Genomic DNA, 20,226 nt, shown 5'->3' with positions numbered 1-20,226 from the left:
TGTGTGGCCAGCTTCAGGCACTGAGGAGTTGGGGCAATAAATTATATGCAGAAGGTTCGGGGACAGTACATGTCCCCGCTGACTGTCTGTGAGAATCGCTTCGGATCAGGGATCTTTCTGCGGGATTCATTTAGTGTTCAAGTTGCGGATTCCTTCACAAGACATTACAGCGTGAATTATTACTGTAACATTTTATATTTACAATCAAAATAATAAAAATGAGCAATAAAAGCGCAAACGTAAATTACAATGAAAATGATACAATATAGAATTGAATTGACATTATTTCATTCAGGGCGTCATTTAATAATTAAAAAAAAGATCAAACGCGGTGAAATGTTTTCACTTTCCATGACGTGGATTACATTTATTTTATAAACTTGAGTTTTTCACATTTCACATTCAGCCCCGGTTTGTGTCGTTTCAGTTGTATATTTTATTCCCTGATTTCCTCAGGGGACACAGGTACAGTGATCGGCTGTAGTTGTGATAGGAGAATGGGGAGATTGCTTGATCTCGGCACATTCTAGTTATATAGGACGACTTTATAGGGGTTGTCCTATTACGACATCCCCAGTCCATGTATATCCTACCAGGGCAGATGGACGTCATAGAGGGGAAAGGTCCCCCGCTAATGCTGGAATGGAGAGCTGCTCTGTAAGAACCCCAGCTGCTCTGGCGGACCCGGCCCATCATTGCATTGCATGGACGGCCAGTCATGTGAATAACCGTCCTGTAGCGTAGAAATGTGTGGCTGACCATGGCTTCCCCCAGTGATAAGAGCAGATCACTGTGGGGGGGGGGTAGAGAGGTTGACCACCTTCTGTATGACAAGGGGCTGTCTTCATATATCACAATATAAATGTGTTGTGCTTTAGGTCCCCGCATGGCCGGCCTTAGACGTGTTTGACCTGTGCGGTCGCACTCGGTACATCAGCCGCCCCTGCTACAGGAGCCGCCACTGGAGGACCTTAGTTGCAGTTGTGACCACCTGAAAACTGATTATAAATTATATATAAGCAAGAAAAAACATATGGGGAAGGCTTTGATGGTGGAGTAAAAAATCTCAACCACCATGGCTGACAACGTGCATGCGTTTATGGAGCTTTACAGCCTCACATTGACATTTTCTTGTGTTTATTTTTCAGTATTGACATTGAAGACTATAAAGCCATCCTGGCCTTCATCTTTGCTGTTGATGAGATTAACCAGGACCCCAACCTCCTGCCCAATATTACCCTGGGCTATCACATATTTGATACATGTGCAGATGCCAAGAAATCTGTATACTCGATTCTCCGAATACTGTCAGGAAAAAACAAGGAGGCTCCTAATTATTCCTGTATGGATCGGGGTGAAGTGGCGGCTTTTGTGGGTGATTCTGGTTTTCTTACAAGTCATGCCATGGCTCAGGTGCTCAGTCTTTATAAGTATGCACAGGTAAGGGCTTCTTCTTGGCATTGTTACTCTATGGTATTCTCTTTATGCAAAGAGTTCATATATTTGGAGCCACCTCTATTTGCTGAAAACCAAATCCATTGCAGCTCTTAGCCCTGGAGGACCAGAGCTTAGTCTTGGATGTCAAGTTTTCAGACATTGGTAATATTTACTGCATGGTTTCTGACACATTAGGGTGGCACTTGATGGTGAATAGTTGAGAATCATTACTATTGGGAGGACCCCCAGAATTTAGGAGTCTAGTGGGCGGAGTCCCTCAATTGCTAAGTTAGTGAGTAAGAATGCTAGCGTGCCCATGGATTTTATAGAGCAGATTGTGGCTTGGATGTGGTTATCTCCCTCTTGTATCCAGCTTCACAACGACTACCCGTCAGCTTGACATCCACACTGTGGATTGGTGTTGAGTGCAGAGTTTTCTGTGATGACTGATTCTATGTGTCATGGGATAGTGTGTACAAATAGAATAGGGAGCTGTTCATTCAGAGGGAGCAACACTGCTGCGCGGCCTGAAAATGTCTAAGCTACTGGCAAATATGGGGTTAGAGTCTCCACCTCCTCCTAGATCTCCTCCTAGATCTCCTCCTAGACCTCCTCCTAGATCTCCTCCTAGATCTTCTCCTAGATCTCTTCCTAGACCTCCTCCTAGATCTCCTCCTAGACCTCCTCCTAGATCTCCTCCTAAACCTCCTCCTAGACCTCCTCCTAGATCTCCTCCTAGACCTCCTCCTAGATCTCCTCCTAGATCTCCTCCTAAACCTCCTCCTAGATCTCCTCCTAGATCTCCTCCTAGACCTCCTCCTAGACATCCTCCTAGATCTCCTCCTAAACCTCCTCCTAGATCTCCTCCTAGACCTCCTCCTAGATCTCCTCCTAAACCTCTTCCTAGATTTCCTTCTAGATCTCCTCCTAGACCTCCTCCAAGATCTCCTCCTAAACCTCCTCCTAGACCTCCTCCTAGATTTCCTTCTAGATCTCCTCCTAGACCTCCTCCAAGATCTCCTCCTAAACCTCCTTCTAGATTTCCTTCTAGATCTCCTCCTAAACCTCCTCCTAGACCTCCTCCTAGACCTCCTCCTAGATCTCCTCCTAGATCTCCTCCTAAACCTCCTCCTAGATCTCCTCCTAGAACTCCTCCTACATATACAAGGGATTCTGAGATTGTTTTCTCGTGACACATTGGGCTTTATGTTAGTGGTAAAATTTGGTCGATATATTCAGTGTTTATTGGTGAAAAATTGCAATATTTAGAGAAAATTTATAAAAAAATAACATTTTTCAGAATTTAAATGCATCTGCTTGTAAAACAGACAGTTATACCACCCAAAATAGTTACTAGTTCACATTTCCCATATGTCTACTTTAGATTGGCATCGTTTTTTGAACATTCTTTTCTTTTTCTTGGACGTTACAAGGCTTAGAACATAAACAGCAATTTCTCAGATTTTTAAGAAAATTTCAAAATACTTTTTTTTAAGGTACCTCTTCAGTTCTGAAGTGGCTTTGTGGGGCCTATGTATTAGAGACCCTGATAAAACACCCCATTTTGAAAACTAGACCCCTCAAAGTATTCAAAACAGCATATAGAAAGTTTATTTAACCCTTTAGGCATTTCACAGGAATTAAAGCAAAATGGAGGTGAAATTTGCCAATTTCATTTTTCTTGCTGAATTTCAATTTTATTCATTTTTTTTCTGTAACACAGAAGGTTTTACCAGAGAAACTACTAAATATGTATTGTCCAGATTCTGCAGTTTTTATAAATGTCCCACATGTGGCTCTAGTGTTCTCGTGGACTAAAACACAAGCCCTAGAAGCAAAGAAGCTCCTCGTGCATTGTGGGGCCTCTTTTTTATTAGAATATATTTTAGGCAGCATGCCTGGTCTGAAGAGGTGTTGAGGTACCAAAACAGTAGGAATCCCCCAAAAATCACCCCATTTTGGAAACTACACCCCTCAAGGAATTAATTTATGGTTGTTGTTACAATTTTGACTGCACCGTTTCTTCACAGCACCTATTTGTATTGGGCTGTGAAATTTAAAAAAATGTCATTTTTCCAATAAAATGTCATTTTTCATCAAAATTTCTTATTTTCACAGAGAACAAAATACCCCATTTTGTTGCCCAATTTCTCCTGAGTGCAGCAATACCCCATTTGTGGTGATAAAGTGACGTTTGGGCCCATGGGAGGCCTCAGAAGGAAAGGAGCGCTATGTGTTCTTTGGAGTCCAGATTTTTCTGGATTGGTTTTCGGTTGCCATGTCACATTTGCAGAGCCCCAGAGGTATCAAAGCAATGGAAACCCACCAGAAGTGACCCCATTTTGGAAACTACACCCCTCAAGGAATTCATTTATGGGTGTTGTTACCATTTTGACCGCACAGTTTTTTCATAGCACGTATTTGAATTGGGCTGTGAAATTAAAAAAAAGTCATTTTTTCCAATAAATGTAATTTCTGATCAAAATGTCTTATTTTCACAAGAAATACAATGCTATATTTTGTTGCCCAATTTGTCCTGAGTGCGGCAATACCCCATTTGTGGCGATAAACTGCCGTTTGGGCCCATGGGAGGCCTCAGAAGGAAATGACCACCATTTGGCCTACTGGGGATTTTCTGGTGCAAAGTCATGTGTGCAGAAGCCCCTGAGGTACCAGTACAGTTCAAACCCCCGAGAAGTGACCCTGTTTTAAAAACTACACCCTTAAGACATTCATCTAGAGGAGTAGTGAGCATTTTGACCGGAGACATACACCCCATAAACTGTAATGTGGGTTCTCACGGGTATGGCAATACCCTACATGTGGCTGTTATCAGCTGCCTGGGCACACAGCAGGGCCCAGAGGGGAAAGATGAGGAGGGATAAGCTGTGCGGGGGGCATCAGGGTAAGTAAAACTGGTGTAGATTGAAAATCAAGGGATGTATGATACATTTTGAAGCTCTCTTTCATACAGAGCTCTGGTTATTCGGGACACGTGTCACATTGATATATTGTGTCCTTCCTCATCCCCCTCTTATAACAGACTTTGCACGTCTTTTGACTTTTTCCCTTCTTGCCAGTTTGGGGAACTTCTCCTGGAAAGTGTTGCCGCCCTGGTACGATGCGTGTGGCCCCGCTTCCAGAAGTACTGGGTGCCCCCCCTTCCTGGTCCCTAAAGATTAGGTTCTTGATATTCACCTCTTGAAATTCCAGGAAAGTTCCCGTCTGGCCTGCACATCGATGTAGCACGTACACATTGTACAATGCCATCTGTATGATGTGCCCGGCCAGCTTCTTATACCACACCGCATGGCGCTGTAAGGCTTCAGGATTTGATCTGACAAGTCCACCCCTCCCATGTACCTATTGTAGTCCAGGATGCAGTCTGGTTTGGGGGTCTCTGTACTGGCACCTCGTACAGGTTCATGGGTACTGGTGTGGCATCTCTCTTGTCTTGTACTTGACACACAATATGTTGCTGCTGGATTGTGCCCGGCTCTCACCCCTTCTTGTTTGCCCTGCAGAGTCTTAGGGAGGCCTCTCAGATTTCTTCTAGCAGTGCCGCATGCTGCAGGACTTCTGGAAGCGAGGGACCTGAAGAGCGGGACGCTGGTATAAAAATTATCCAGGTAGAGGTGGTGAACCTGGTCCAGCAGTGGGTGCACCAAATCCCACACAATTTTTGCATTAACTCCCAGTAAGGGGGGGGCATTCTGGGGGCTGAGTACTGGTGTCCTTCCCTTCATATATCCTAAACCTGTAGGTATACCCTGATGCCCTCTCGCAGCTTATACATCTTCACGCCATACCTTGCCCTCTTACCCGGCAGGTACTTGCGGAATAGAAGCCTCCCTTTAAAATGTACCAGGGACTCATCAATAGAAATACACTTGTCGGCGGGGAGGGGGGGGGAGACCGAGCACTGAAACGGTCTAGTAGGGGTCTCCTTTTATACAAACGGTCAAAACTGGGGTCATCTCGGGGTGGGCACGGCTCATTATCAGTATAATGTACGAAGCGAAGTATTGCCTCATTTATTTATTTTTTTAGGTTCCAGTTCAGTTCTGAAGTTGCTTTGAGGGGCCCATATATTAGAAACCCCTATGAAATACCCCATTTTAGAAACTAGACCCTTCAAAGTATTCACAACAGCATGTAGAAAGTTTATGATCCCTTTAGGTGTTTCACGGGAATTTAGAGCAAAGTAGAGGTGAAATTTACATTTTTATTTATTTTTGTCAGAAAATCCTCTTTATACCATTTTTTCTATAACACAAAAAGGATTTATCCGAGAAACGCAACTTAATACGTATTGCCCGGATTCTGCAGTTTAGAGAAATATCCCACATGTGGCCCTCGGGCGGTGATGACTGAAGCGCCGGCCTCCGAAGCAAAGGAGCACCCAGAGGATTTTGAGGCCTCCTTTTTATTAGGCACCATGTCCGGTTTGAAGAGGTCTTGTGGTGCCAAAACAGTGGAAACCCCCAAAAGTGACCCCAATTTGGAAACTAGACCCCTTGAGGAATCCATTGTAGTTTTCTTGGGGTGCATGCGGCTTTTTGATCAGTTTTTATTCTATTTTTAGGTGGCGTGGTGACTAATAAACAGCAATTCTACTATAGTTTTTTTATTCTATTTTTTTACAGCGTTCACCGTGCGCTATAAATGACACATTCACGTTATTCTGCGGGGCGATACGATTACGGCGATACCAGATGTTTATAGTTTTTACAGCGTTCACCGTGCGCTATAAATGACATATTCACTTTATTCTGCGGTGATACGATTACGGCGATACCAGATGTTTATAGTTTTTACAGCGTCTCCGTGCGCTATAAATGACATATTCACTTTATTCTGCGGTGATACGATTACGGCGATACCAGATGTTTATAGTTATTACAGCGTCTCCGTGCGCTATAAATGACATATTCACGTTATTCTGCGGGGCGATACGATTACGGCGATACCAGATGTTTATAGTTTTTACAGCGTTCACCGTGCGCTATAAATGACATATTCACGTTATTCTGCGGTGCGATACGATTACGGCGATACCAGATGTTTATAGTTTTTTTTATGTCTTATGGCGTTTGCACAATAAAATACGTTTTGTAAACAATCACTCACTTTTTGTGTTCCTTATTCTAAGAGCCGTAACGTTTTTATTTTTCCATCAATAAAGCCGTGCGAGGACTTATTTTTTGCGTAACGAACTGTAGTTTCCATCAGGACCATTTTTCGGTACATGCGACTTTTTGATCTCTTTTTATTCCATTTTTTGGGAGGTGAAGTGACCAAAGAATTGTGATTGTGGTACGGTTTATTATTATTTTCTTTTACGGCGTTCACCGCGCGGGATAAATAACCAAATAATTTTGTAGTTCAGGCCGTTACGGACGCGGCGATACCAATTATGTATAGTTTATTTGTTTATTTATTTATATTTATTAATAATAAAGGACTGATAAGAGAAAAAGGGGGATTTTTTCTTTTAAAACTTTTATTTTCTTATTTTTACACAACTTTTTTTAACTTTTTTTAACTTTATTACTTTGTCCCACTCGGGGACTTGAGGGCAGGAGGCCCTGATCGCTATTCTAATACACTGCACTACATGCGTAGTGCAGTGTATTAGAGCTGTCAGCTACTCACTGACAGCAAGCATAGTGGCTCCTGACTTTGTCAGGACCCAATAGGCTTCCATCGATGGCATAGCCAGACGCCATTGTTTGGTGTCCGGTTGCCATAGTCACCATCGCTGGCCGCTATCGTGTAGCAGGCCGGTGATGGCAGCTTAACCCCTAAAAAGCTGTGTTCGGTATTGAACGCGGCTTTTAAGGGGTTAATCAGCGGGGACACAGCGATCGGTCCCCGCTGTAGGAGCTGCGGCAACTGCTGTACGAGACAGAGGCGGTCACAGCTCCTGTATGTGTCGGGAGGACGGCCGAAACGGCCGTTACTCCCGCGACGTAATATTCCATCGCTAAGCGCGAATGGCATGGTCAGCGCGACAGAATATTACGTCGCTGAGCGTTAAGGGGTTAATTTCCGCAGGACAGAACTGATTTTGGCCTTCAGGACCACCGGATTTTTTTCGTTTTTGCGTCACTACATTCCGAGAGCCATACGTTTTTTTTGTTTTAACATCGACGAGTTGTTTGAGGGCTTGTTTTTTGTGGAATAAGTTGTATTTTTCATTGTACCATTTTTGGATACATATAAATTATTGATTAACTTTACTTATTATATATTTGGGGAACAAATAGATAGAAAGACATATATATATATAGAATAATAGAAGTCGGCGTCACTCCAACGTCGTGTTAAAGAGTTGATGGATAGATAAATATGAGATCTGTTTCTTATATGTTTTTATACATCATTTTAATTCGTTCTGTTTCTGTAGATCAATTATGAGGTGACCGATCCCCTTTTTAATGATAGAGACTTATATCCAACTTTTTACCGGATTGTTCCCGATGACCGAGTTCGATATGCCGCTATTATTGAGTGTCTGAAATACTTTGGATGGAATTGGATTGGGATCATTACACCGAGTGATGGGAGCGGAGAGATGGAATATAGAGAGCTGAGCGCCATGATGGCGCAGCATGAGATCTGCATTGAGTTTGTCATTAAGCTTCACAGTGATGTTGGGGTTACCTTGCGGAGAATGGCCGAGATTGACAAGTACACGGCGCGGGTCCTGGTCATTTGTGGCACATTTTCGCCTTGGTACATTTCATTCTTTGATGACTCTCAAGCTATTCGAGAAAAATTTACTTTGATCCTTCACCAGTCCTGGCTGAATATTAAATATACAGATGACTTCTTCTTTTCAATGGTCAATGGCAGCTTCATTTTTATGTTACCAAAAAGAATCATTCCAAAAATCAATACAGTTATTAATGATGTCGACCCGTCCAAGCGTCCAGGGGACCCGCTGCTCGAGGACCTCTGGCTCCAGTTCTTCCACTGCCTTTCTCCAAATAAAGACAGAAATTTTATTCTGGAATTCATATTTGGGTTTTCTGGAGTTAACTGCACTCGGACGCATCGTCTTCCCTCATCATTTCATGGCATAAGAGATACCAAGACGTATTATACATACACCATAGTATATGATCTGGCCCATATTATACACGTAATGAACCTAAGTAGTGACACTCCAAGATCATACAAGATAGGACAAAAAGTAAGTGCTTGAGGGTCCCCCGCTTGAGGGTCTTTGTTGCCTTTTCATCTTCATGCAGGTGGCACAGGACCTGGGATCCATACAAGCTGAGAGATTCCCGGGGTCTTCTGTCTCCCCAGCCTTCCTCCTCCAGGTCAACCTCCCCTCAGCTTCGGCCCCCATCTTCTGCATCTTCCCCTGCGCTGTCCACTTTTGCATTCCATTCAGTGACCTCTTTTTCCTCTGTCACTATAGGGGCCTTAAGCTTCCCTGGTCCTCTGAGTGAGCAGGAACCTCATATTTACTATTCCTGATGGATCTTCTCACCCCAGATCCTGCAGGCATGTCTGAGGCCAGTTTCTTGGCTTCTCCTGCCCCCCCCCTCCGCTGGCTTAGACCATAGACCGGAAGCTTGACACTCCGTCCTAGAGCTCATCCCAGGTTCCTCATGATACAAGGTCTCCAGGTAGATTACTGATTGCTGAATGTAGAACCTACGAGTAACTTAGAAAGGACCACACTCGCTCCACTATATAACCCTCGGTCGACGACCTCCCTCAAAATCAGTCCACTCCTGAAATACTCATTGTTGCTGGGAGATCCTACTCCTTCTGCTATGTGACTCTTAGTCCGTGACCCCTCACAATGTCAGCCCACTCCTCTCCTTAAAATCTTTTATTATAAAAAGAAAAGAAAAAGGGTTCATTTGCAACCTACTAACTGTAACATAACTAGAATGGAATAATGTAACTAAAATCTTGCTGGTCTAGCACTATATCATAGTTAAGACAGACATCCCTGTATACACCTGTATACATCTTATATACACGCCGACTCGGTCCACTGTTATGGATGCTAAATTATAAATATGAATATAATATTTCTGGTTCATAAAAGAAAATACACATAAAAAAGACATAAAATATTGTTGTTCAGCCTCAAAATCAAACTGATGCAGCAAATCCGGCTCAGACAACACAAAATAACACAAAAAGAAAGACAAACTAGGCTCTGGCAAAATAAATAAACTAACAAAACAAGCCAAACCCACCTAAAAAAAAATCCCATAATCCCAATGCCACAGTCTATAAAACAAAACCAAAAGTCCAATGTCCATCACTAACAACCCAAACCAGTTTATCCCAACATATCACAACATTTACAATAACAAAGACCACACACAACGCCCAAGTTTAGCGCCTGGGAGCCTTATTTCAAAATACTCAGATCTCATCTAAAGTGATCAGCCAGGAGAGATCCGACCAGGCCAGGATACCCGAAAAGTGAATCCCCTCCGCAGGAGAGAGGCCCTACTTATACCTAAACTCTCGTACACCAGAGAACGCACCTTCACCAGGTCACCGAGTATCCCTATCCACCACATACACAGAGGATTTTGCTGTCTTGTCGACACTGGACATTGTGCGTTCCACGTGTAGTACTGACCACTACGGTCACTATGAATAAATTGCACTGGTCAAACCGCTCCATGCCTGTGAATGCCCTCTAAGCACGTTCAGTATAGGTCAGGCTTGCTAGGTTGGGCCAGCCATGGAGTCACTAACCTTAATATTGACCCCAGACTCCTCCTGGGGACAACCCCTTTTCATAGAGTTTTGTCTATTGTCCCTCACATTCAACTTATCATATAAGTAGTGCCTGGTCAAGTCGCAGAACTTTAAGAGGATCCTTACAGAATTTTAAAGCATCAACCCAACCTGAAGATCCTATCTGGGCAATCATTTGGGGCCAGAGACTGGGGAAAATGGGTCAACAGAACCCTTTTGTCACGGAACCCCACTGCAGATTACTTTCAGAGCCGGGGTAGCATAAACCGGAAGATGTCCACGTGGTGTTTTAAGATCCTTCACTTGACAACTAGTCTCCTATTCCTGGAAGAAAGGTCTAAACCATCCCCTATAGGAGAATAACCAAGGAAAATGGCCTATATTTTTAGAAGTTTGAGATTTTTACTGTTTACTGGGAACACCACAGGGTTAAACATACCCAACCCTCCTAGTCTCCTCGTGCGGTCGGTAACCTCTCTCTTGACTGGATTCAGCCGATCCCAACAGTGTGTGGAAGACCTGACAAGAAGTGACGCTCTGTTGGATCTGGTCATTTTTAACAATGCAGAGCTCGTTGGGAATGTCACTGTTTGTGAAAACCTCGGTAACTTCTGTCATTTTTTTGCCTAACTATAAAAAGCAAATGTGGGCCGGTGGAGAAAAAAACACAACATTTTAAAACGGCCAATTTCCCCAGGATGAGGGCTGCAATTCAGGACATAGAATGGAGGCAACTAATATCAAATAATGACAGGAATGTTAAATCTACTTTGGGTAATTTTACTGCCAAATGTATTCCTATAGGTAATAAGTATAAATGACTACAATTAAACCCCACAAGGCTCACACCTTCTGTAAAAAGGGCAATAAACGACAAAAACAAGCTTCATAAAATCTGTGAAAAGAGGACAGAGCGACAATACATAATGAAAGGCGGGCGCAAAAGAAAGCAAAACAAATCAAAGAATTATTTAGGTATATTAATGCAAAAAAAACAAACAAACAAACAGGATCAGAACATGTAGGATTTCTAAATCGTGGTAATGGGGAGTTGGTCACTGGAGATAAAAAAAAAACGCAGCACTACGAAATGGGCTCTTTTAGCTCTGTATATACAAAAGAAGAAAGAGGAGCAGATGTAGGCTGTCCTAGTGCTGAGGAGCAGATGTAGGCTGTCCTAGTGCTGAGGAGCTGATGTAGGTGGTGCCAGTGCTGAGGAGCTGATGTAGGCTGTCCTAGTGCTGAGGAGCTGATGTAGGCTGTGCCAGTGCTGAGGAGCTAATGTAGGCTGTGCCAGTGCTGAGGAGCTAATGTAGGCTGTGCCAGTGCTGAGGAGCTAATGTAGGTGGTGCCAGTGCTGAGGAGCTCATGTAGGCTGTGCTAGTGCTGAGGAGCAGATGTAGGCTGTCCTAGTGCGGAGGAGCTGATGTAGGCTGTGCCAGTGCTGAGGAGCTAATGTAGGTGGTGCCAGTGCTGAGGAGCTGATGTAGGTGGTGCCAGTGCTGAGGAGCTGATGTAGGCTGTGCTAGTGCTGAGGAGCTGATGTAGGCTGTGCTAGTGCTGAGGAGCTGATGTAGGCTGTGCCAGTGCTGAGGAGCTGATGTAGGTTGTGCTAGTGCTGAGGAGCTCATGTAGGCTGTGCCAGTGCTGAGGAGCTCATGTAGGTGGTGCCAGTGCTGAGGAGCTGATGTAGGCTGTGCTAGTGCTGAGGAGCTGATGTAGGTTGTGCTAGTGCTGAGGAGCTGATGTAGGCTGTGCTACTGCTGAGGAGCTGATGTAGGCTGTGCTAGTGCTGAGGAGCTGATGTAGGTTGTGCTAGTGCTGAGGAGCTGATGTAGGTTGTGCTAGTGCTGAGGAGCTGATGTAGGTTGTGCTAGTGCTGAGGAGCTGATGTAGGCTGTGCCAGTGCTGAGGAGCTGATGTAGGCTGTGCTAGTGCTGAGGAGCTGATGTAGGCTGTGCTAGTGTTGAGGAGCTGATGTAGGTTGTGCTAGTGCTGAGGAGCTGATGTAGGTTGTGCTAGTGCTGAGGAGCTGATGTAGGCTGTGCTAGTGCTGAGGAGCAGATGTAGGCTGTGCTAGAGCTGAGGAGCTGATGTAGGCTGTGATAGAGCTGAGGAGCTGATGTAGGCTGTGCTAGAGCTGAGGAGCTGATGTAGGCTGTACTAGTGCTGAGGAGCGGATGTAGGCTGTGATAGGGCTGAGGAGCTGATGTAGGTGGTGCCAGTGCTGAGGAGCTGATGTAGGCTGTGATAGAGCTGAGGAGCTGATGTAGGCTGTGCTAGTGCTGAGGAGCTGATGTAGGCTGTGATAGGGCTGAGGAGCTGATGTAGGTGGTGCCAGTGCTGAGGAGCTGATGTAGCCGGTGCCAGTGCTGAGGTGCTGATGTAGGCTGCACTAGTGCTGAGGAGCTGATGTAGTCTGTGCTAGTGCTGAGGAGCTGATGTAGGCTGTGCCAGTGCTGAGGAGCTGATGTAGGCTGTGCCAGTGCTAAGGAGCTGATGTAGGTGGTGCTAGTGCTGAGGAGCTGATGTAGGCCGTGCTAGTGCTGAGGAACTAATGTAGGTGGTGCCAGTGCTGAGTGGCTGATGTAGACTGTGCTAGTGCTAAGGAGCGGATGTAGGCTATGCTAGTGCTGAGGGGGTTAATGTAGGCAGTTCCAGTGCTAACGAGCTCATTTGGACTTTTTATACTTTGGAACGTCTAGAGACATTAGCTGTAATTGATAGTACTGGTAAGAGTGAGATGGCGAAAAGATGGTGAATTCAGTTTCTCCATGTTGAGTTTAAAGAAGCCGGATATAAAGTAGCTGTTGGACACTTTAGGAAACTGGATAACTGGGAGGTGACATCTGGGCCAGAGAGGTAGATTTGTGTGTTGTCAGCATAGATGCGGTACTTAAAACCATAGGACTTTTTCAGCTGTCCCACGCCGAAGGTGTAGATAAAGAAGAGCAAGTGTCCCAGGAAAGAGTCTTGAAGGACACCAACAGAGAGAGGGTGAGAAGAAGAGGTGGTGATGTGTGCGGGCCAGGTTTGTGATACCAAGAGATGAGAGAATTTGTAACAGGAGGGAGTGGTTGACTGTGTCGAAGGCAGAGGACAGGTCTAGAAGGAGGATCCCAGAGTAATGTAGAAGCGGAGGACAGGTTCAGAAGGAATAGCAAGGAGTAATGTAGAAGGCAGAGGACAGGTCTAGAAGGAGTAGCACAGAGTAATGTAGAAGGAGGAGTACAGAGTAATGTAGAAGGAGGAGTACAGAGTAATGTAGAAGGCAGAGGACAGGTCTAGAAGGAGTAGAACAGAGTAATGTAGGAGGCAGAGGACAGGTCTAGAAGGAGGAGCACAGAGTAATGTGGAAGGCAGAGGACAGGTCTAGAAGGAGGAGCACAGAGTAATGTAGAAGGCAGAGGACAGGTCTAGAAGGAGGAGCCCAGAGTAATGTAGAAGCAGAGGACAGGTCTAGAAGGAGGAGCACAGAGTAATGTAGAAGGCAGAGGACAAGTCTAGAAGGAGGAGCACAGAGTAATGTAGAAGCAGAGGACAGGTCTAGAAGGAGGAGCACAGAGTAATGTAGAAGCAGAGGACAGGACTAGAAGGAGGAGCACAGAGTAATGTAGAAGGCAGAGGACAAGTCTAGAAGGAGGAGCACAGAGTAATGTAGAAGCAGAGGACAGGTCTAGAAGGAGGAGCACAGAGTAATGTAGAAGCAGAGGACAGGACTAGAAGGAGGAGCACAGAGTAATGTAGAAGGCAGAGGACAAGTCTAGAAGGAGGAGCACAGAGTAATGTAGAAGCAGAGGACAGGTCTAGAAGGAGGAGCACAGAGTAATGTAGAAGCAGAGGACAGGACTAGAAGGAGGAGCACAGAGTAATGTAGAAGCGGAGGACAGGTCTAGGGGGAGGAGCACAGAGTAATGTAGAAGGCCGAGGACAAGTCTAGAAGGAGGAGCACAGAGTAATGTAGAAGGCAGAGGACAGGTCTAGAAGGAGGAGCACAGAGTAATGTAGAAGCAGAGGACAAGTCTAGAAGAAGGCGCACAGAGTAATGTAGAATGTGGAGGACAAGTCTAGAAAGAGGAGCATAGAGTAATGTGGAAGGCAGAGGACAAGTCTAGAAAGAGGAGCCCAGAGTAATGTAGAAGGAGGAGTACAGAGTAATGTAGAAGCAGAGGACAGGTCTAGAAGGAGGAGCACAGAGTAATGTAGAAGAGGAGGACAGGACTAGAAGGAGGAGCACAGAGTAATGTAGAAGCGGAGGACAGGTCTAGGGGGAGGAGCACAGAGTAATGTAGACGGCAGAGGACAAGTCTAGAAGGAGGAGCACAGAGTAATGTAGAAGCAGAGGACAGGTTCAGAAGGAGTAGCACAGAGTAATGTAGAAGCAGAGGACAAGTCTAGAAGAAGGAGCACAGAGTAATGTAGAATGTGGAGGACAAGTCTAGAAAGAGGAGCATAGAGTAATGTGGAAGGCAGAGGACAAGTCTAGAAAGAGGAGCCCAGAGTAATGTAGAAGGAGGAGTACAGAGTAATGTAGACGCAGAGGACAGGTCTAGAAGGAGGAGCACAGAGTAATGTAGAAGCGGAGGACAGGTCTAGAAGGAGGAGCACAGAGTAATGTAGAAGGCAGAGGACAGGTCTAGAAGGAGGAGCACAGAGTAATGTAGAAGCAGAGGACAGGTCTAGAAGGAGGAGCACAGAGTAATGTGGAAGGCAGAGGACAAGTCTAGAAGGAGGAACACAGAGTAATGTAGAAGGAGGAGTACAGAGTAATGTAGAATGTGGAGGACAAGTCTAGAAAGAGGAGCACAGAGTAATGTAGAAGCAGAGGACAGGTCTAGAAGGAGGAGCACAGAGTAATGTGGAAGGCAGAGGACAAGTCTAGAAGGAGGAGCACAGAGTAATGTGGAAGGCAGAGGACAAGTCCAGAAGGAGGAGCACAGAGTAATTTAGAATGTGGAGGACAAGTCTAGAAAGAGGAGCACAGTGTAATGTAGAAGCAGAGGACAAGTCTAGAAGGAGGATCCCAGAGTAATGTAGAAGCAGAGGGCAAGTCCAGAAGGAGGAGCACAGAGTAATGTAGAATGTGGAGGACAAGTCTAGAAAGAGGAGCACAGAGTAATGTAGAAGGAGGAGTACAGAGTAATGTAGAAGCAGAGGACAGGTCTAGAAGGAGGAGCACAGAGTAATGTAGAAGGCAGAGGACAGGTCTAGAAGGAGGAGCACAGAGTAATGTAGAAGGCGGAGTACAGAGTAATGTAGAAGCAGAGGACAGGTCTAGAAGGAGGAGCACAGAGTAATGTAGAAGCAGAGGACAGGTCTAGAAGGAGGAGCACAGAGTAATGTAGAAGGCAGAGGACAGGACTAGAAGGAGGAGCACAGAGTAATGTAGAAGGCAGAGGACAAGTCTAGAAGGAGGAGCACAGAGTAATGTAGAAGGCAGAGGACAGGTCTAGAAGGAGGAGCATGGAGTAATGTAGAATGAGGAGCACAAAGTAATGTGGAAGGCAGAGGACAAGTCCAGAAGGAGGAGCACAGAGTAATGTAGAAGTGGGGGAAAAGGTCTAGGAGGAGGAGCACAGAGTAATGTAGAAGCAGAGGACAAGTCTAGAAGGAGGATCCCAGAGTAATGTAGTAGCAGAGGGCAAGTCCAGAAGGAGGCGCACAGAGTAATGAAGAATGTGGAGGACAAGTCTAGAAAGAGGAGCACAGAGTAATGTAGAAGGAGGAGTACAGAGTAATGTAGAAGCAGAGGACAGGTCTAGAAGGAGGAGCACAGAGTAATGTAGAAGGCAGAGGACAGGTCTAGAAGGAGGAGCACAGAGTAATGTAGAAGGCAGAGGACAGGTCTAGAAGGAGGAGCACAGAGTAATGTAGAAGGCAGAGGACAGGTCTAGAAGGAGGAGCACAGAATAATGTAGAAGCAGAGGACAGGTCTAGAAGGAGGAGCACAGAGTAATGTAGAAGGCAGAGGACAGGTCTAGGAGGAGGAGCACAGAATAATGTAGAAGCAGAGGACAGGTCTAGAAGGAGGAGCACAGAGTAATGTAGAAGGCAGAGGACAGGTCTAGAAGGAGGAGCAGAGAGCAATGTAGAAGTGGGGGAACATGTCTAGAAGGAGGAGCACAGAGTAATATGGAAGGCAGAGGACAAGTCTAGAAGGAGGAGCACAGAGTAATATGGAAGGCAGAGGACAAGTCTAGAAGGAGGAGCACAGAGTAATATGGAAGGCAGAGGACAAGTCCAGAAGGAGGAGCACAGAGTAATGTTGTGAGGCTTAGGCAGTTAAAAGATCATTAGTCACTTTGTTCAAACCCATCTCAGTAGAGTAGTGAGGTTGGAAGCAAGATTGTAGATGCTCGAAAAGAGAGTTGTATGAGAAGTGGGAGGATAGTTCTAGGTAGACATGCTGTTAAAAGTGTTTTGAAGCAAATGAGAATAGTGAGATGGGGCGATAGTTGAACCTCCAAATCACACTTCACCATATGTGTACTTCCCCACTTAACCCATCTTTTCAACCTATCACTAACTGAAGCCATCCCTCGACTCGTCCTCTCTGTCCAACTATCGCCCCATCTCACTATTCTCATTTGCTTCAGAAGCAGGTTATGGGAAGGAGCACTGAGCAGTTGTGGAGGTTGGTAGATGATGCCCACTTGGAGGCTGGAGGAAGAGTAGATGTGGACAGAGTGTTCTTCATAAGAAGGGAGTGTGAGGGAGGGCAGAGGTGGAGTTTGGTTCAAGGAGCAGTTCTCAAATAAGAGAATGCTGATTCCTCCACTGTGTTTGTTGCAGGGGAGGGGGTGTGAGTAAATTGAAGGCCGCCATAGGTGAGTGCTGCCGGGGAGCTGTTAGCTGTGTTTCTGTTAGACTGTATAGTATGTGACAGAAAATAGTATTATAAGTGAGAGCCCGCATGGTTTTATTAAGGACAGAAATGGGCAAAACAATCTGATCTGCTTCTATGATGAAGTTAATAAAAGCCTGGACAGGGGGGCGGCTGCGGATATAATATATCAAGGCCAGGAGTGTACTCCATGTGACTACAGGGGGCGGCTGTGGATATAGTATCTCCAGGCCTGGTGTATACTCCATGTGACTACAGGTGGTGGATGTGGATATAGTATCTCCAGGCCTGGTGTATACTCCATGTGACTACAGATGGCGGCTGTGGATATAGTGTCTCCAGGCCTGGTGTATCCTCCATGTGACTACAGGAGGCGGCTGTGGATATAGTGTCTCTAGGCATGGTGTATCCTCCATGTGACTATAGGTGGTGGCTGTGGATATAGTGTCTCCAGGCCTGGTGTATACTCCATGTGACTACAGGGAGCGGTTGTGTATATAGTGTCTCCAGGCCTGGTGTATACTCCATGTGACTACAGGTGGTGGCTGTGGATATAGTGTCTCCAGGCCTGGTGTGTCCTCCATGTGACTACAGGTGGTGGCTGTGTATATAGTGTCTCAAGGCCTGGTGTATACTCCATGTGACTACAGGTGGTGGCTGTGGATATAGTATCTCCAGGCCTGGTGTATACTCCATGTGACTACAGGTGGTGGCTGTAGATATAGTGTCTCCAGGCCTGGTGTATCCTCCATGTGACTATAGGTGGTGGCTGTGGATATAGTGTCTCCAGGCCTGGTGTATACTCCATGTGACTACAGGGAGCGGTTGTGTATATAGTGTCTCCAGGCCTGGTGTATACTCCATGTGACTACAGGTGGCGGCTGTGTATATAGTGTCTCAAGGCCTGGTGTATACTCCATGTGACTACAGGTGGTGGCTGTGGATATAGTGTCTCCAGGCCTGGTGTATACTCCATGTGACTACAGGTGGTGGCTGTAGATATAGTGTCTCCAGGCCTGGTGTATCCTCCATGTGACTACAGGTGGTGGCTGTGTATATAGTGTCTCAAGGCATGGTGTATACTCCATGTGACTACAGGGGGCGGCTGTGGATATAGTATCTCCAGGCCTGGTGTATACTCCATGTGACTACAGGAGGCGGCTGTGGATATAGTGTCTCTAGGCCTGGTGTATCTTCCATGTGACTACAGGGGGCGGCTGTGGATATAGTGTCTCCAGGCCTGGTGTATACTCCATGTGACTAAAGGAGGCGGCTGTGGATATAGTGTCTCTAGGCCTGGTGTATCCTCCATGTGACTACAGGAGGCGGCTGTGGATATAGTGTCTCCAGGCCTGGTGTATACTCCATGTGACTACTGGAGGCGGCTGTGTATATAGTGTCTCTAGGCCTGGTGTATACTCCATGTGACTACAAGGGGCGGCTGTGGATATAGTGTCTCCAGGCCTGGTGTATAATCCATGTGACTACAGGTGAAAGCTGTGGATATAGCATCTCAAGGCCTGGTGTATACTCCATGTGACTACAGGGGGCGGCTGTGGATATAGTGTCTCCAGGCCTGGTGTATACTCCATGTGACTAGAGGAGGCGGCTGTGGATATAGTGTCTCCAGGCCTGGTGTATAATCCATGTGACTACAGGTGAAAGCTGTGGATATAGTATCTCCAGGCCTGGTGTATACTCCATGTGACTACAGGTGAAAGCTGTGGATATAGTATCTCAAGGCCTGGTGTATCCTCCATGTGAATACAGGTGGCGGCTGTGGATATAGTGTCTCCAGGCCTGGTGTATACTCCATGTGACTACAGGTGAAAGCTGTGGATATAGTGTCTCCAGGCCTGGTGTATCCTCCATGTGACTACAGGGGGCGGCTGTGGATATAGTATCTCCAGGCCTGGTGTATACTCCATGTGACTACAGGAGGTGGCTGTGGATATAGTGTCTCTAGGCCTGGTGTATCCTCCATGTGACTATAGGTGGTGGCTGTGGATATAGTATCTCAAGGCCTGGTGTATCCTCCATGTGAATACAGGTGGCGGCTGTGGATATAGTGTCTCCAGGCCTGGTGTATACTCCATGTGACTACAGGTGAAAGCTGTGGATATAGTATCTCCAGGCCTGGTGTATACTCCATGTGACTACAGGTGGTGGCTGTGGATATAGTATCTCCAGGCCTGGTGTATACTCCATGTGACTACAGGTGGCGGCTGTGGATATAGTGTCTCCAGGCCTGGTGCAAACGCCATGTGACTACAGATTGCGGCTGTGGATATAGTGTCTCCAGGCCTGGTGTATACTCCATGTGACTACAGGGGGCGGCTGTGGATATAGTGTCTCCAGGCCTGGTGTATACTCCATGTGACTACAGGTGGCGGCTGTGGATATAGTGTCTCCAGGCCTGGTGTATCCTCCATGTGACTACAGGTGGCGGCTGTGGATATAGTGTCTCCAGGCCTGGTGTATCCTCCAAGTGACTACAGGGGCGGCTGTGGATATAGTGTCTCCAGGCCTGGTGTATACTCCATGTGACTACAGCGGGCGGCTGTGGATATAGTATCTCAAGGCCTGGTGTATCCTCCATGTGAATACAGGTGGCGGCTGTGGATATAGTGTCTCCAGGCCTGGTGTATACTCCATGTGACTACTGGAGGTGGCTGTGGATATAGTATCTCCAGGCCTGGTGTATCCTCCATGTGACTACAGGGGGCGGCTGTGGATATAGTATCTCCAGGTCTGGTATATACTCCATGTGAATACAGGTGGCGGCTGTGGATATATTGTCTCTAGGCCTGGTGTATACTCCATGTGACTACAGCGGGCGGCTGTGGATATAGTGTCTCCAGGCTTGGTGTATACTCCATGTGACTACAGGTGAAAGCTGTGGATATAGTATATCAAGGCCTGGTGTATACTCCATGTGACTACAGGGGGGCGGCTGTGGATATAGTGTCTCCAGGCCTGGTGTATACTCCATGTGTCTACAGGGGGCGGCTGTGGATATAGTGTCTCCAGGCCTGGTGTATACTCCATGTGACTACAGGTGGCGGCTGTGGATATAGTGTCTCCAGGCCTGGTGTATCCTCCATGTGACTACAGGTGGCGGCTGTGGATATAGTGTCTCCAGGCCTGGTGTATACTCCATGTGACTACAGAGGGAGGCTGTGGATATAGTATCTCAAGGC

The 20,226-nt window shown here is 46.2% G+C and overlaps 1 protein-coding gene across 1 annotated transcript in view; it reads left to right on the top strand.

Moving 5' to 3' along the window:
• Nucleotides 1-20,226, top strand: part of LOC142665248 (vomeronasal type-2 receptor 26-like) — a 43,001-nt gene that overhangs the window by 1,128 nt on the left and 21,647 nt on the right. The window contains exons 2-5 of the mRNA XM_075844883.1: nucleotides 1,149-1,440; nucleotides 7,847-8,538; nucleotides 8,694-8,896; nucleotides 13,091-13,179. Of these exons, the coding sequence (XP_075700998.1) occupies nucleotides 1,149-1,440; nucleotides 7,847-8,538; nucleotides 8,694-8,896; nucleotides 13,091-13,179 (1,276 nt within the window). The remainder of the gene's footprint in view (nucleotides 1-1,148; nucleotides 1,441-7,846; nucleotides 8,539-8,693; nucleotides 8,897-13,090; nucleotides 13,180-20,226) is intronic.

This window comes from Rhinoderma darwinii, chromosome 1 (assembly GCF_050947455.1).
Source record: "Rhinoderma darwinii isolate aRhiDar2 chromosome 1, aRhiDar2.hap1, whole genome shotgun sequence".
Classification (NCBI taxonomy): Eukaryota; Metazoa; Chordata; class Amphibia; order Anura; family Rhinodermatidae; genus Rhinoderma; species Rhinoderma darwinii.
Note: the sequence above shows the minus strand (reverse complement) of the source record. Positions and strands in the feature narration are given on the sequence as shown.